This window comes from Bombus bifarius, unplaced genomic scaffold (genome assembly GCF_011952205.1).
Source record: "Bombus bifarius isolate JDL3187 unplaced genomic scaffold, Bbif_JDL3187 scf7180000008008, whole genome shotgun sequence".
In the NCBI taxonomy this organism is placed as follows: Eukaryota; Metazoa; Arthropoda; class Insecta; order Hymenoptera; family Apidae; genus Bombus; species Bombus bifarius.
Genome location: NW_022884386.1, coordinates 1,076,130 through 1,093,101, shown reverse-complemented (window position 1 = coordinate 1,093,101; position 16,972 = coordinate 1,076,130). Strand labels below are relative to the sequence as shown.

The window sequence follows — 16,972 nt, the reverse complement described above, 5'->3', positions numbered from 1 at the left end:
AATTACGATTAACGATATGCACGAAGTAAATATCCAATGCATGCTGATGAATAGCTGAATGACTTGGCAGAAATCTGCAATTTCGTTGAATAAGCATTGAGCTGTTGTCGCGGTAAGAAGTTTATGTTAGCTAATGCTCGCGAATATATTACGTACTTATATTCGTTCGGTTTGTTGTTAGCGGTAAGTGTCATAAATGAGAAAGTCTCGTTATTCGGATATGCAGTTTTTCTGTATCCGGAGTTAATGTTCATGATATCAGAGATGCTTAATCTCAACAAGTCAATTTCCCTAGAAAAGGGCAAGCAATATTTTATACATGTAATATAATTACGTATAAAGGAGATAAATATAAAGTAGAAAGTGTGTAATATTTCCTATATATTATTCGATTTATTGCAAACACTTGTAATTGATATATTTGAGAAATATATTACACAGTCTATTTGTATGCAGTATATTTAAAATTTTTCCTGCGTGAAAATTGTAACGAGACCCAACAACGATCTGGTAAAAGGTGTCACGTTCTTCAGAGACTCGTCGTGCAATTTTTTCGCACTAAAACGCGTCGAAATGCCACTACTAGCGAATTTTCCTGATCGCTTTCTTCGTCTATCGTCTCGTCGACGATCTCCAGCACTCCACATGAATTTATCAGGCTCTGAAATCATCAAGTATCATAAAAGTCACATTCGACGTGAAAAGATGTTCGAAAAGTCGTGTCTAAAACAACGTATGCAACTTGCTAAGCATGTATGCAAATTTCTATGATTCACGTTCGTGTACACAAATTCATAATTTCTGTCGGTAACTTATAAAATAGAAAAGAGAAATTGGTGATATTTTATTCTCTCCTTTTTATTGAAATTAGTAACTCGGGTAAATTAGCTGTCGTTTATGACAATAATTATCTAATTTGACGACAAATTACGAAATATTAGGTTGTCCCAAAAGTTCCTTTCGTTTTATAAGGAAGTGGTAGATGCACAACATTTTTTGTTTTATATTATTTTATCGAATTACGTTTGATCCATTTTATTCTACTACTACATAATCGATCATACATAAATCCATAAAATAACATAAAATAAAAAATGTTGTGCATCTATTATTCCACTTATGAAACGGAAGAAACTTTTGGGACAGCCTAATATTTCGTGGACGTAATATAAAAATCAAATATTACCACGGACATAACTTAAGACTAAGTTCTCTTAAGTTTCCTTCGTAACGTTAATTGCAATATTTAGAAACGTTTCTATTTAACGAGAAATGTAAATTTATTGAGAATTGTGGATCTTTGAAGCCGAAATAATGTTATAGGAACACTAAATTTATACCGAGGATTAATATTAAAATAATGAAATATTTATTTCATGAACGATTCCTTATATATTCATCGATACACACTTGCACGCGTCTCAGCACTTTCTTCTATACCCGACTGTTAACTGACTCTTGACCGACTGAAGAGTTTACATTCCTTTGTTTTCGAGACGTTGCGGACACATATACTTCCACACACCGACACTCGCATACAAGTATCTCTACTACGCATTTAACCTAGTCCAGCACAGAAAATTATACATATCTCAACAAAATTCTATATAAAAAAAAAGGTTACAGAATGGATAAAATAGCGCTTACGGTGATAAATCCCGGATTCCTCGGAAGCTTCCACGGATCCGTAGTTACTTGTGTCCGATTTTTGGGGGTGCAGTCGCAGCTGAAGCCGCGGGAGGTGGACGACGTTGGCCAGGAGGTCGAGAGACAAAGATCCCATACTTCCTAGGTGGAGGTTCCGGTGGCTGCGGCGGTGGAAATGACGGTTCGAGTATCTTCAACACAATGTGAAACATATTTCCATTAATTTTCATTAACGTTAATTCGATATTCGATCGATAACGAATCTCTTAGATGCTATAATTATTACCAAATGGATTACAGGTGTTCATCCATTTACGAGAAATGTAAAAATAGATATAGAGGTTTCTTTTCTGATATTCTCTCTGGAGAGCATACTCTTTTTATAGAACTTAGAGACGATTATTAAAGAAGAAAATTAATTTACATAGAATACAACGAAATTTCTTTAAAGTAAAAAACATGCAAATAATTTTACCAAGCTGTTCAAAATTCAAACAAATATTATTTCTAATTAGCATTTTTGTGTATATTTATTTAATTCTCGCCTGTCGGTTTCGAATGGCCTCCAACTATTTGCAATTGTAAAATATCTATACTCAATACAACAATACAACAACAATCTATACTCAATACTTTTCTTCAATCGTTGACGCTAATTTCTCTAGTTCTTATTATATCTAATCTAACCTATCGAAGTGATATAAATAGAATAATAAAATAATGGAAGAGGAACGAAAAGTATTTTTTATAACAAGATAATGTCAGAGTAAACACTATGCTTCCACTATGAAAATTAGCAAAGGTATGCAAAACATACAAAGCAGAATACTCATAACATTTAAGGGATGAAGCAAACATCTATTTACGTTCAATCTCTTCGATCGTGTCCCTAGTACCGCAAATTTGTATAAACATCCACAGACTAATTATTATCAATAAAGGATTACCGCAGTCCATTATCCAAGCTATCTATCGATACATTACGTAATCAAGACACACAATAATCCTAACAATAATACGACGACAATCCTATCGGCGTCAGCATTAACTCTTGCACGGGGTTCGAAAGCCTCGACTATTCCGTTGAATGCGTCTTAACTAACCGAGAGTCCTATGGTTTTCCCCAATTTCGTTCGCCAGACACCGAAATAACTTTACACGTCGCGTCCCGGTGGTCGCGAGTTCCCTAACAGAATTCCTGAACAATCTGTTCGTCTCCGTTTTGCTGGCGGTTTCGGAACGCTGGCCCAAGCTGTTACAACGACTGACGCAACCGGTAGTAAGAGGTAAACCGCCCTCCCCGTCTTCATTTTCTTGACAATTACAGAACACCGTCGCGTAGGGAAAATCGGTGCACACAGTTTAATTGAAACGTACCTTGAGATTCTCGAGCGAGACCGTTCGTCCTTCGCCAAAACACGGTCCCGCGCGTTCGTTTTCTCGGTCAGCGACGTCGCCCGCAGAACTCTTGCACGATTCTCCACTGGATATGTACTGGAAATCAACTACGAATTAATGACAATCGAAGAATTTCGCTATAGAAGCAATTTCAATGTTATGTTTCATATAGAAGAGATATTTTTTCGATACTTTCTTCACCACTTTCTCTAGTTCCAGTAGCTTGTCCTCTGCGTTGATCAGCTCCGTGCTTAGACGTTGCATCTGAATTATAATAATTTTGTTGAGATTTGATAAAGTAAATGAATCTTATGGGGCTAGGCGTTTTGCAAACTTAATTCTATCGTTGCTTCGTCTTTGAGATTATTTTGCAATTAATTTCATTTTTTTTTTTTTGTAGTTAAAAAGTTTGAGTTGGGCTTTAAGATAGTATGGAAGATTATGTTACGTTGTAATTCTTTTTAAAATCGTCAGATTTTTGTGTATCGAAACGAGAACGAGATCGAAGAAATAAAAATTCGAAGGTTGTAAGTCACTTTTCCTGAAAATCACAGTGGAAGCTACCCCTTTCTTTGTAACTGAAAATATTTCGTTCACATGCACCTATGTTTTTACTAATTATAGAATTAAGTTGTTATAGGTGAAATTATAAATAAAGTAGTCTTTAGCCATATTTATAAGATTAATGAGACGGTTGAACTTTCAGTTACCTCGTCTTCCAGTTCCTGCGATGTTAATCTCTGCGTTTCTTTCTGAAAGTGTTTAATGAGATTCGCTTATTCATTGTTTATTGTGATTTTTGAAAGAACTGAAAGTTTCTTCTAGACACTAACCACTTTAACCACCGCCTCGTCGTATTCCGTTTTCTTATCTTTCAACGCCACTACGTCTTCCAGTCTCTGCAACAATCGTTTAAACGAGAAATCGATACGATTGAATTTCTATTATTATCGATCAGTCGACGCACCGTTCTGTTCTCCTCCATAATTTTTAGCATCTCCTTATTCGCCTTCTCCATTTTTCTTATCACCTGCGGTTAAGAAACAAATTAAGCCTCCTAATTAATTAATTAATTAATAATGTAATTGAAATTTTAGATTTCTATAATTAGCATGATACTAAATTACTAAATAAGAAGTCTAGGAACGTGGACACAAATCTTTCCGAAGATAATAGAAGCGTTAAAAAAATCAACGCAGTCGCATCAATCACTGTAATAAATTGTTTTAGATTATTGGCGATTCGATTAAAATTATCGATAGATTATTACAGTTTTCGAAGAAGATTGGTTTCGAGTGATAAATTGTAACAATTATAATGTTCGTTTTAGAATTGTTCAAGCTTTATGGAAGAGAAATTACAAGAGCGACAGCGGAAAATTTATTGTATGGTAATTTTGGATTACCTCGAAATGTTGAAAAAATTTGTCCTAAATTTTCTGACCAAAATTTACAGTTGTACTTACCGTAGTGGCGTACCACAGAGCAACGTAAAAAAGTATGTGCACCAGAATGCAAACGTAGACGTTGTCCAACACGTACACCCGTATGAACGACTGTGGCGCAATAAGAAACGGAAGTCAGTAGGAATCACGCGATGTCTCGTGATTTTCACGGTCTTTACTTGACGATCGTATACATCAACGAGCTTTAGAATCGGGTAGGACTTTGCCAGCCGGGAGAAGTAGCTCTGCTTCTGTAAGAACATCCCCGCGAATGTAATCCATTAGACGGGATTGCCAAGGATTTCGAAAATTCCTCACGAAGGTTGGAAAATATCGTCGATAGAGAAATACTCGACACGAGAAGCGTCTCTTCGATAAACGAGAGACGAGAATCTGCCAGATGTTACATCACGTACGTTCTGAATCGAGTAACGATTGAATAATCGACTGTCGATTAATCGAATATTTATGACATTTGAAAATAATAAAGCAAAGTTTAAAAAGCAAAGAAAGTATTTTATATTCGTAAGTGTTCTATCTTGTTCTATCTTCTCCTGTTGCTTTATATCTTTTGAGTGTTTGATTTATGGCATCTAAAAATAAATTCTGATATAGTTTCGAAAGCAAACGTTCAAAGAATGAAAAGATGTTGTATGGTATTTTATATTCTTATTCGTTTTCAAAGAATTACGTTCTCTTTATTAAAATTGGAAAATAACGTTTGATAGATTGCTTGAAATCGAAAAGGCATTCACCTGCTGTTTTTAAAGGAACAGAATTACGCTCTGTCTAAATCTCGTGATTACCAGCTTACCTATTAATTCAAGAACGAAGCATTAGAATAATAATGTTAATTAATTCGCACGTGCGACGTATGTTATTTCAAAACGAGTTATTCTGTCTTAACGCTCATTTCACAGCATAAACTAGCGCGACCAACGTGTGGCGTGACTCACTGGTGGTTCGCAACAGCTTCATTTTATGCGATAACGTGAACCACCGGTGAGTCACGCTATTTTTTTATAATTTTTATATCGCTATCAAGATTCAAATTCAATTAGATCTAGCCACAGAGAACGGTATCGATCGTTTACGATAATTACCATCGTCCAGACAACAACGTAATATTAAATTCGAAAAGAAAATCTCAACAAACATACGCTCGAGCAAAAGCATTAAATGTATAATTAAAGTGAAATTTTACACCCAACGAACGTCATAACGGACTAAATTTCAATTAAGGTGTCGATTAAACCAGATTCCATAAAGAAACTAATAACACATTATTGGGGGTGTCATTAATTAACAGGGGACATAATTTACTTGTATCCGTTGGCCAAAGGAGTGATCCACCGATAATCGCGTATTATTAAACCCTGTTCACGGCAGCTTCAATGGCTGACTTAATTTCGCAATCGTCGCGTTATCGCTTGGTCGATTCGTGATATAATGATGCACCAGCCATGTTGACAATGCCGCCGATAATAAGCTGCGACAGCGGCAGCTGTCGAAGGAAATTAATGAGGGGAAAACAGAGAGCAGGAAGAAATAAAAAGAAATAGAAAAAGAAAAAAATAGAAAGAGGAAAGGAAGTGCAAGACTTTCGCGTGTACATGATCTTATTTCCTAATTAGTAAATAATTAGATATTCGATTTGAGAACGTACATGTACATGTTTAATAGAGATAGTTAAGCTTGGTCGCGTAATTCCTTGTTATCATTCGTTAAGCGAGTCGACTCGAAATGAGACGTATTCCAGCGATTTTATCACAATCAGCTCGTAAAGTAATTCGCCAGTAATTTACGAAGATGCTAATTGGTTCGTGGCGTCCAAGTGCTTTTAGCGAGTCAGCCTTCGCAATTTCACGAGGTTCGATCTCGAAACCGCGGCCTCGAAATTATCGTCGAATTCTGCGTTAATAATACAAATGCTTTTCCCGTGTTTGCGTGTAATTTTCCACCGTCCGATGAAAGAATCGCCGAAATACGATAATTTTAATGCGTCAGCAACGAGAATTTATTCGAACGATCCGCTTAATATCGCTAATTTTACAACGTCTGTATCGTGATACGGGGTGGCTGAGGGGTGAAAGAAGAATCGAAACGCGTTTTGCAAGAACGTGTGAGTGTAATATCGATAATGAAGAGCGCAAGCACGGTGAATGAAAATTATGAACACGTTTATTGATTTATAACGTGTGGGCTTGCGTTTTAATTGGTTTAACGTTTGTTTAATGTAGAACACGATATCTGCTTGTAATGTGAAGCACTATGATGAAGATGTTTAAACGGAAACAATTAAAATGCTTGCTTCGAAGCTAATTAATACTATAACGCTACAAAGCGAAGAATGGAAGAAGAGTAATTATCTATGTTGCTATATGGCAGAAATTTCATTTTAATTCCTTGACTTTCAACGAAGAAGTTGTATTCGCGGTATCGATCATAGATTCGATATTTAAACCAACGAAGGTTGTGTGAAATTTAAATTTCAGTTTTGTAGATTTGTAGAGGACTTTTAAATAAATATTATGTATAATATTTCAATATTATATGATACGACATTGCAAAGTAACGGTATCACCTAATGTTTAGCTAAAATTCTTCCAAAGAAATCATAAGAATTGAGCTAATTGAATGTTTCGAAATATTTCAAATAATCTTATTTGTTATTTAATGCTTTCGAATAACTTTAATCAAATACTGAAATTTAAACGAGGTCCATCAATCGGATTGAAAAGACCGCGTGCACGGAATTAACGCGCGCAATTAAATCGCACAATCGCACAGCGTGACATGAAGTGAACAAAAATCGGAATAATCATTGTTCGATTTTGATCTTATTATTCGATGATATCGTCAGTCTGTAAATAATATAAATGTCAATTATAATTTCATATACGTAATTATAATTATTTAAATAACCCAATCTCAAAAATCGATGGAGGATTAGTAGAAATCGTTTCTGCATCACGATCTAATCACTTGAAAATTAGCTCACTCGTTCATTATACATCATACGGAGATGATATCGAGAAGGTATCGAGTTTCAGGAAAAATCCACATTGTATGAATTTGTTTACCTTTGTCCTGAATTCTCATTCAGATAACACACTGTGGAACACGAGAACGTTGCCTGCAAACGTGCGAACATGGCATACGGACGTGTGAACCTGTTGTGCGAACGTGGCTAACGAATTTCGATTTGTGTCGCGAATCCTCATTCAAACGTGAATCGTCTCGGTCAAGGATCACCGTTTCGCGCGAACGAAACAGCCCAAACAAAACTATAATTTAGCAGGGAACGCGACATCGAACAAAGCGTGGTAAAAAATTCAGTACGCCGCGACAATTCGCTCGCGCGATCTGTCTCGCATCGTTTCGCAAACAAGAAGCGTCGCTACGATATCGATTCTTCGTCGACCAATCCACCAGTATCCGTGTTCGAAAAAAAAGAAAAAACGCTAGAATGGTACTAAAAGAAACGAAGGAAAAATATAGAATAAAAGAAATTGTGAGTAATAACGTTAATTATGCAGTCTAATATCAATCTACTTAACGTAAGAATTAATACCTAACGCAAAACATCGTGGATTTATCATCTCTCCCTGCGAGACTTATTATTATTATATATGTCGGAGATGAAAGAACATCGGGATTTGCCGTCCGGAATGTTGGGAAAAACCCCAATACCCTAGTCCAGACTTTTACTATAGCTGCACTTAAGTAATAAAAATAAGAAATAGTTTTAACGTTCCAACCTGACTTTATGACGATGGGTTCGGGTTCGAAGTGACATAGCGGGTCACTAGACGTAGCCACGGTCACGGGAGGGACGTGTACCTGACAGAGGTATGAAATGATTATATGGCTCTCCTTAAAAACAAAGATTGACCAGAGAAGTGGGGACAGCAGTATATAAGGGCAGTTTCTGTTGGATCACGGGTCAGTTAGTTTGTTAGTTAGTCGTTGGACGAATTGCTGATTGAGTTATCGAGAAGTTATCCGAATCGAGTATTACGTTGATACTTGTCCTCCCGTGGATCGTGGATTCGTTATCGAACCTGAATTCGTTGTCACCTTAGACACACCCCATCATAGTTTTCCTCTGTGGCATCATTGGGACGAAAAGTCATTCTTTTCTGAGATCTCATCGACGAAGAGAGTAACACCTTACGATCTGTGAGTATTACACGTTCGAGTTAGATTTTGTGAGCAAGTATATCTATCATTCCGTTGACCGCGGATTCGTTATCGAACCTAAGACCATTATCACTAGTGTCGCGAGTGCTCAATCGCCACGGTTGATTGTCGAGTCGGTAGTATCCATACTCGTGTTAGCAGACCGTACCTTTGTTATACCACAACGATGGCCAATTCCAATGAAGATTTATCAAACGCACACAACCCTATTCCTGACTCTTCTCCGACATATATATCTTCGAATCTGTCATACTATTTGCTTCTTCGACCGTAATATTTAAACTAGTCATCGAGTGACATAAAAGTCAGCAAATTAACAAAAATGATTTTGTCCTTTTTCCCGTATTTCCCACTTTCGTACGATCTCCACGCTTCTCCATCCTTGGAAAGAGATCATCCATAACGCCAACAAATCTCTCGTCCACCTAAACGCTAGACAAACGCGTTTGTCCAAACAATCTAGTCGGGTCACGTTAAAGCATATTAGAAATTAATCCCGGGGCGATCGACGTCAGCATTCGATTAAATAAACAGGAATTAGCACATGAAAGACGGTGGTGATGGCACGACAATCGTCCACCGTTCGAAGAGGGAAGACGCCACTTGTCGTTTCCCATCGCGCCTCGCGGCCTCGGGGTTGACTAACTAAATACGAAGTTAGCTCCGAAAATGGGGCCCGGGGCCAGGGTTAAACCAACCTTAAAAAGCTTCGTTCGCCGTGCAAACACGCCGCGAGTCAACTGCGAAAACACTTGAGATCACTTAGACGAATCACCGTTCCCCTTTTGCCACCCTTCCGCTTGCGATTTCCGCCCCTGTCGCTGACGAGTCGATGTTTATGTAAAACAGTAGCCGATATGGATCGACGAGTATCTCGGTTTGGCGTGCCTGTGTGTGTTAAACGAAACTCTAGCCGTGGCTGGATCCACTTGACGCGTCAAAAACGTCAGTTACACTGATACCAAGGGGGTGGATCGCTTTTGTCGGCACCGGATCCTGGACTATGCTTGCCAGTAGGAATTCGAGCATCTTCGGAGCGGTGTTGTTATTTCCAAGAGGGTGGCTGATTGGGTTGAACGATTTGGAATCGGGGATTACATCTAGCTGCTCTTATTAGCGACTGTGCTTTTCGATTGTGAAAATGGTAGGCAGTTGATGAAATTGATATTTGTGGGAAAAATTTTCAGAGATCTCTATGGCGCCTTTCTACGCCCTGGAAGTTGATTCTTTAAACTACAGATTGGATTTTTATTGTTCACAAGGCTATATATAAACGAACAAGTTTCGCATAACACTTGTCTGTTTCGATCTTCGAAGTTGAAATGATTTATCATATCCTTCTTCTTTCTCCTAAGTCAGTGTTGAATTTCTTAAAAAATAAATGATCTCCTTTTTACTTATTGCAATCTATGCTCACGGTATATCATACGACTTATGCTTTATTCTAAAATACATTAAAAAATATGACGTTGGTAACGTAATCACTCTTCTCTTCTTTCCAATTTATAGAGTTTAATTTATGAATTGTTATAAAATTCCCTTTTCCTATTTCGCAACTTTTAATTTCCTCCCCCGACTCCATTCATAGATATTAATTTTACATCCAAACTACGATCTGTTATTTCCTCGAATAAAAATCCCCTCAAAATTTATAATACCTTAACTTTGCCAAACTCTGGCAAAGATTCGTTCCAGCGGGTTGCCTTCCTTTGGAACAGACCATGTCGAGAACGTTGCACGGGGAGCAAACGCAATTTTCAGGCGAGAGAACCCCCGGTAAAACAAACTCGCGTCGTCTGGTCGTTTCACGAGCGAGTTATCGCGCGATCGGCGTGTAAGAGGCGAAGATAAAGGCGAACAGATATAGAGAACGGATCGGTGGGACGAGGGCTGGCTTGGCAGGAGCAAATTGGTCGGCCAGGGAAAACAGGATAACGCCGGAGGATTGTGGATCCTGTGGATGCTGCGCCTAAATAGAGGCGGGCAATAGCATCGGGACATAATCGATTTGCCGTGAACTCATCCGTAATTCGGGGCCACAGTCGGCGTGACAAGAAAGTCTCGACGTTGGCAAAGGCGCCAGCGAACCGAGAAATTACTCATCGTTCTGATTGAGGTTAATTAATTAGATAATTAAGTCTCCCCGCGACAACGACGACGTCGACGACGACGACGACGACGACGGAGAATGGAGGATGATGTTGGATAGAGAAATGTCGTGCTGCAGCCTCCTTCCGTTTTCTCCCTTTTTTCCCAGGAGATGATTTCGCGATGGTGATCCTCGTTATAAAAATGTTCCTCATTATTACCAGGACTACCCTCTCTGACGGTCTTATCTCATTAATGTCCTTGTTCGAATCCGGGACGTTGCAACGCTCCAGGCGAGATTTCGACGTTTCACGATGGAATTCTTGCTTCTGCGATAAGTAATTGATGTTTAGCGAAGAGTTTTTCTCCTGTTGAAATCGCCCCATGATTTAACAATGCTAGTTAATTAATGAATACAGGTACCGGTTACCGAATTAGGATCAGACAGAAAAATTATGAAATGAGTATAAACTGTACGCTATAAGATTTTGTATAGATAGCAACTAGTTTATTACTGTACAATCAATATGTTACAGAATTTCTCTGTAGATTGTAGATGGTCGAGTTGCTTTTTCTATGGCCTGCTTGGACATTTGTCTATAATTAAGTATATTTGATAAAAGAGGATCGATTTGGCTGTTATAGTTCGATATCGGCACATAATATTGCAAATCGAATGGATCGTAATGCATTCATTTTCCATTTCACGCGCAATTAGTCTCGTCATCGAATCGAATTTTCCACTCAGCAAGCAAAATTATTTTCCGTCGTGCTTTCTATTCATCAGCCCGCGGAAAGGAAACAATAATAAAAAGCGCCAATATCGCGTGACACGTAATAAAACGTTATCAAGAGGGACAGCGTCGAAAAATGCTCGAATTAATTTTGACCCCCCGATCCAACCGAATTCCCAGGGAAATGTTGGACCAACCGAATTATGGAATAAATATCCGCGATATCTCCGGCAAGATATAAAATCCATCGCGTGAAAAACCCATACCTTCACGTGTCTCTGACCGTCCAAAAAATTCCGACGTGAAAAATAAAACCAACGATAAATCGATATATCTCTGTGTGTCGTTTTATGCGACGATTTATTTTTTACGAACTCGAACGTTATCGTGGATAACGACGAGGAGAGAACGACGATGCAGGCAGGGTCGAGGCTGCGTATGAAAGAACTCTTTACACGTGGCACTTAACGAGAATCTCATAATCTTGCAGGAACGTTGATCTGCCACCCGCCTTCTATCTCTCGACTTTTCCCTGTGCGGCCGGAAAATCTCTTTGAAGCTCTGCCCATTGACGCTCGCGGTTTAATATTCCGTCACGAATATTAATGCCCTCCCAGCAACTGCCGCTCGTAAATCAGCGAATCTCTTCCTCCGCTGATGCACTTTTCTGTGTGGTTTTCCCGCGTTCCTTCTCCTCCATTCGCTCTCCCTCTTTCACTCCTCTCTACAGGGTGGTCTATAGAATTGTTTCAGACGTAACTCCGTTATTAACGCACTTAAAGAAAAATTTCAAAGGAAGAAGACGAACGTCTGAAAGACTGCAACATTTGTAGGATTACAGATTCTTTACAACAATAATCGTATTACTTCTTAAATGCTAAAATGAATTTTTTTTATGTAGATCGAACCCTCTCGCCATTCAATAAATAATACTATTTCATATATATATTTACGGATTGATTTCAAATTTTATTAACATAATGATGATATGTTTAGCTTATTACAGCGATAATAAAATTTCCAAAAGTTTCGTATAACATACATAATGTCTTCATAAAATCTTTCTACAGTACAGTGACAGCAGAAGGAAATTTAAAGAATAAAACGGAAAAAGACGCTATAATTTAAAAAAACTTGGATTAAAATTGACGAGATAAATGAATGTATAATATGATTATGTATGTCCTATAATAGACGTATGGGTTTGGTACAGAAAACAATGTCTAACACAAATTCCACTTGTACAATTCCACGCAAGTATCGGTTTTAAACTTTTTTATGCACTATAAGTATTCTGAATACTTTCGTTAACCAGCATAAGCAGAAGAGTAGCGTATTACGTCTCAGACCACATTAAGAATAAAGTTACGCTTTCAAACAGTTACATGGATCACCCCGTATATTTTTTCTCTTCTTTTTTCACTCTCGACCCCTTCACATCGTTTCCTCTCCTCTTTTTCCCTTAACTCCCGTGCAGAGTTTTCTCCTTTCCTCCCTCTTTCCTTAACTTTCACAGCGTCTTTCCACGTTTCCCTTTTTTTTCACTGCATTTCTACTTTCCTTTGTCCCTATCATTCGCGGTGTCTCCTCTTCGACTCTCTCATTCTATGCCACGAAACGGTGATTCTTTCGATCCAGTCGCTCCCTAGCTCGCGATCCTTACTACGTCGCGAGGACAGCCTCGCTGATTGAGAATAATGCGAGGTACCAATTACTCGCTGGCATAAAGAGGAATTCATTAGCGGGAGAAACGCGCCGCCGGGGCATCTCTCTGTTTGGCTTTCGCAGAGGGACAAGGATACGACAAGAAGAGGGTAAAAGGGAGAGCAACTGCACCGGTTGCACGCGGCTTTTGTGCAACGGGATACGCCACGCTACCGAGCACTTCCTGCATTGTGCCTCGGGACGACGCGTGGTCGAATATTTTATTCGGTGCGAGGCACAGAGGTCAATGATTGACGCTAGTCGCGCATTAATTAGAAAAGAAGCCGCAAAGCGAGTGCACTTTGGTGCGCGTTTGTCGTCAGGTTTTTGGTGAATGGTTCCGCGGAAACTGATGACCCAGTGATACACGTCTCGTGATGAAATTGGGAAAGGCGAGCAGAAATGTCACTTTTTTGATGATACGGTGGAAAGTGGTTGGAAATTTCACTTCTTCGTGAAATTGGGAAAGTCAAGAGAAGTAACATATTTCGTGGTGAAATTGGAAAAGTGAGTGAATTTTGTTGAAGTCTAGGAAAACTACGACTTTAAGTTTTTAAATTCAGGGAAATAGGACGGGGGATGTATTGGTAATTATTGATATTGCCAGGAATTCAGATTTTTATGAATATGATTAGAGAAATGGAACTTAGATTCTTACAAAATAAACGAAGAACACAAGGATGAAAAATATGACAAGTCACATTTCTCGTATTCTATAGAATAATTTTAAAATTCGATTTATTGTCAACCACTTTCATAACAAAATTATCTTTGCACTTCGTTGTAGAATTAAATATGTGTTTGCATAAATGTAGATATTTGTCTTTCGGTACACTTAAAAAATACATTAGTAATATTAATATGGACTATTGTTAATTAAATTACACTAACGTAGCAACTAAACAAATATCATTCGTTTCTTAGAAAACAGTACACATAGATATGTCATCTACTTTTACAAGCTTTGTATCCTCTAATTTATCAAGTTATAGGTCTTCTCAACTATGTCATATTGAAATGCTTCTTTTCCCAACAACCGATAAAAAGTCATCTCTGCTTTATATCCTCTAATTTATCAAGTTATAGGTCTTCTCAACTATTTCATATTGAAATGCTTCTTTTCCCAACAACCGATAAAAAGTCGTAGAATCAAAGATGGACTCATATTTTCCCCGTGTAGTCTTCAGTAATAAGTAATAACTTTAAAACGTCTTCTTGACAGTATACGATACTGATAATGTAATAACCAAAAAAACGAATCGATACTTAATCTCGTAATCGATATCGAAGCGTAATTTCTCGGTAAATTTTCGTGTCAATATCCTGCGACGAACATCAAAGATATCCATCCTGTTTAAATAACGAGCGTTAAACGTCATTCTGTTTGCACTGTTGCGCAAAGTTGTAAATCCTGTCTGCACAAATGGCGAACATATATCGCGCTGTTTTCTTTACTTCCTTTCCCTTGTACGATCACGATTACACCTTTATGGTTTTACAACGGGGACAGATTCTTTTTATCTGCGGATTCGATTGGACGGGGAGGATCCGCGTTTTCGAGAACGACCGCTTCCTTCGTGTCTTGTTCCCTTCGAAATTCGCTTTATCGTCCCTTTCCTCCGCGTGTGTACACTTATTTCATGCTCGGTGGAACATCGGGTCTCCGAAGGAAAGCAGCTTGCTTACTCGATAAGAGGCAAAGAAATTCTTGCGAAATTCCCCCTAGCAAAAGGGCCCTCCGCGACGCGTAATTTAGAACTCGTGTTACGCTGCAAATATGAGAATTCTACGAATCCTTTCAACTTTTGATTATCATCCTAAAATTTCGATATTGCAGATCCGCGTTTTCGACGGAAAAATGAAGTTCCCATTTTCCCTTCTTTGCAATTTTCCTAGCGGTTTTATCTTATTATCGAATGGTTCATACCAAAAGAGACTCTTCTCTATGTTTGCTTCTGTTCAGAAAACCCAGAGAATACTCTAACGAAATCTAATTACTGTTCAATACAATACTTTTTTAACAAAGTATTCGTTATATTATAAAATTCTGCAAGTGCATTTTTAACTAGATCATGGAATTGCGGGACTACAACAGGGGTTATCTTTGTAAAGCTGCTTAATTTCCATTCGACGATAAATCAGAATATAGATCGTTTTTCATAATACAATTTTACCATGTTGTGAGCCTTGCTCCTCGCTACTAGTTGTAGTATAATAATGTACGTTTAAAATTCCCTTTTGTCTTTGTTTTCAAAAATACCATCACAAAGAAGTAACGAAAATCTGGCACGATCTTTCTCTTATAAATTGTCCCATAAGCCAGACGTCCCGGTTCCAAGCGCCTCGTGTTTAAACTCTCTTTCCTTTCTTTCTCCGCTAATACCACCGCTAGACTGTGCGAATGTTTATCCGCTTATTATTTCAAAAACGTAAAGTATAAAATGCATCTTATCACGCAAAAGTATACGAAATACTGAAGATAAAGCGTTCACTACGATATTTAGTCGATGGAACAAATCTCCCTTAAAGCTACGTCTCTCGAGCTGCATCTCTAAAAGTATGAAAATGCATAAACATTCGCAGTCTAACTATGGCAATGAAATAAAAAAAATCTTTTGCAAGCGCAGCGTGATAAATCGCCCCATAGATTTACATTCCTCTCTGTCCCAGGCGCCGCGTGCTTAAGCGCGGCGCCCAATTATCAAATTAATTAAATGCATCGAGCGTGTCCGCGTGAACGGTGGCTGAATCATCCCCGTGGCCCGAAAATCCGACTGAACAATAACACTTGCTCTGTCGGCTGTCATCCGAGGTTGACAGGACCGCACCTAGAACGAACGTGCCGCCTGCCTGGGATGCTGTCAGTCAAGGATCAGCGAACCGTAAGAAGAGCCATTGTGAACGAAAGTATAACAGAGAAATGGAATCGGAGCTGTCGCGGGCCGATCGAGGGTCAAACAGAGCCTGGGTATCCGCGGCTATGGGGTTGCTCGACCTGATTGGACGTCAAGCAGGAGAACGCGTCGCGCCGTCCGAACAGAGAATATGCTTTGACTGGAAATTAATTCGAGTGGTTTCCGGGCTGAGACGAACGACTCGAAAAGTAGGGAGGATTGCTGGCTTGTTCGTCGATCGAGATTGTTGAATGTCATTGTGGAATTGATTGGTACATTGGTGAGGGTGGAGGATTGGAGCAAGTTGAAGAACGATTTAAAGGCTGGTAATTTGATGATTTTTATGTTTTAGGTAGACGCGTTTTATTTCTGTGATTTTCATTGTGTGCGTGTGTGTGAGTTTGGTTTGTTGGGAAAAAATGCTGATAATAACTAAAAAAGGAAGTGGAGGATTATAGTAGATAAGTAAAATGCGCATAGCAGAAGAATTAAAGCCCCGATAAGACACGCGGATTTCTTGGTAATCGTGACCTACGTAACAGCTGGCAATATCGAATGCGATTTTGATAATTGTCATGTATTGGCAAGAATATTATTAACAAGAGGTTCCATGGTGTAATGGTGAGCACTCTGGACTTTGAATCCAGCGATCCGAGTTCAAGTCTCGGTGGAACCTATACTTTTGCATTTACCGTTGCAATAATTTATTATAAAGTTAAACAAATGTTTCAACAACAATAGGAGGCGTAAAAAGTTAATTAAATAACAGGTTCCATGGTGTAATGGTAAGCACTCTGGACTTTGAATCCAGCGATCCGAGTTCAAGTCTCGGTGGAACCTTTGTTTTTGGTTCAAAAAAT

At 38.6% G+C, this 16,972-nt stretch overlaps 1 protein-coding gene and 2 non-coding genes across 4 annotated transcripts; 2 read left to right on the top strand and 1 right to left on the bottom strand.

Annotated features, from left to right (window-relative positions):
- Positions 1-402: 402 nt before the first annotated feature.
- On the bottom strand, positions 403-4,862 carry LOC117206751. Of its 2 annotated transcripts, XM_033446348.1 has the most exons (9): positions 4,669-4,862; positions 4,511-4,600; positions 4,013-4,075; positions 3,879-3,944; positions 3,756-3,797; positions 3,238-3,309; positions 3,025-3,152; positions 1,648-1,838; positions 403-661 (listed from the first exon to the last, which is right to left on the bottom strand). In XM_033446348.1, the coding sequence occupies exons 1-9, from the start codon at positions 4,750-4,752 to the stop codon at positions 462-464; spliced, it is 936 nt and encodes a 311-aa protein (XP_033302239.1). In that variant the 5' UTR covers positions 4,753-4,862; the 3' UTR covers positions 403-461. The 2 variants fall into 2 exon arrangements, with proteins under 2 accessions (XP_033302239.1, XP_033302238.1); XM_033446347.1 differs by having other exon boundaries at positions 407-661; positions 3,025-3,141; positions 3,242-3,309; positions 4,511-4,858.
- Positions 4,863-16,716: 11,854 nt separating this feature from the next.
- Trnaq-uug lies at positions 16,717-16,788 on the top strand. Its single transcript has one exon. It is a non-coding gene; the product is annotated as a tRNA-Gln (tRNA).
- Positions 16,789-16,880: 92 nt separating this feature from the next.
- On the top strand, positions 16,881-16,952 carry Trnaq-uug. The gene has a single exon. It is a non-coding gene; the product is annotated as a tRNA-Gln (tRNA).
- The last annotated feature ends 20 nt before the right edge of the window (positions 16,953-16,972 follow it).

Bases quoted from the DNA above. Each gene is read 5' to 3' on its own strand.
- LOC117206751 (XM_033446348.1), bottom strand. From the start codon at position 4,752: ATGTTCTTACAGAAGCAGAGCTACTTCTCCCGGCTGGCAAAGTCCTAC. The intron at 3,153-3,237 runs GTATCGAAAAAA...ATTAATTCGTAG, and splicing joins TAGAGAAAGTGGTGAAGAAA to TTGATTTCCAGTACATATCC. The intron at 1,839-3,024 runs GTACGTTTCAAT...ATTGTGTTGAAG, and splicing joins TCTCGCTCGAGAATCTCAAG to ATACTCGAACCGTCATTTCC.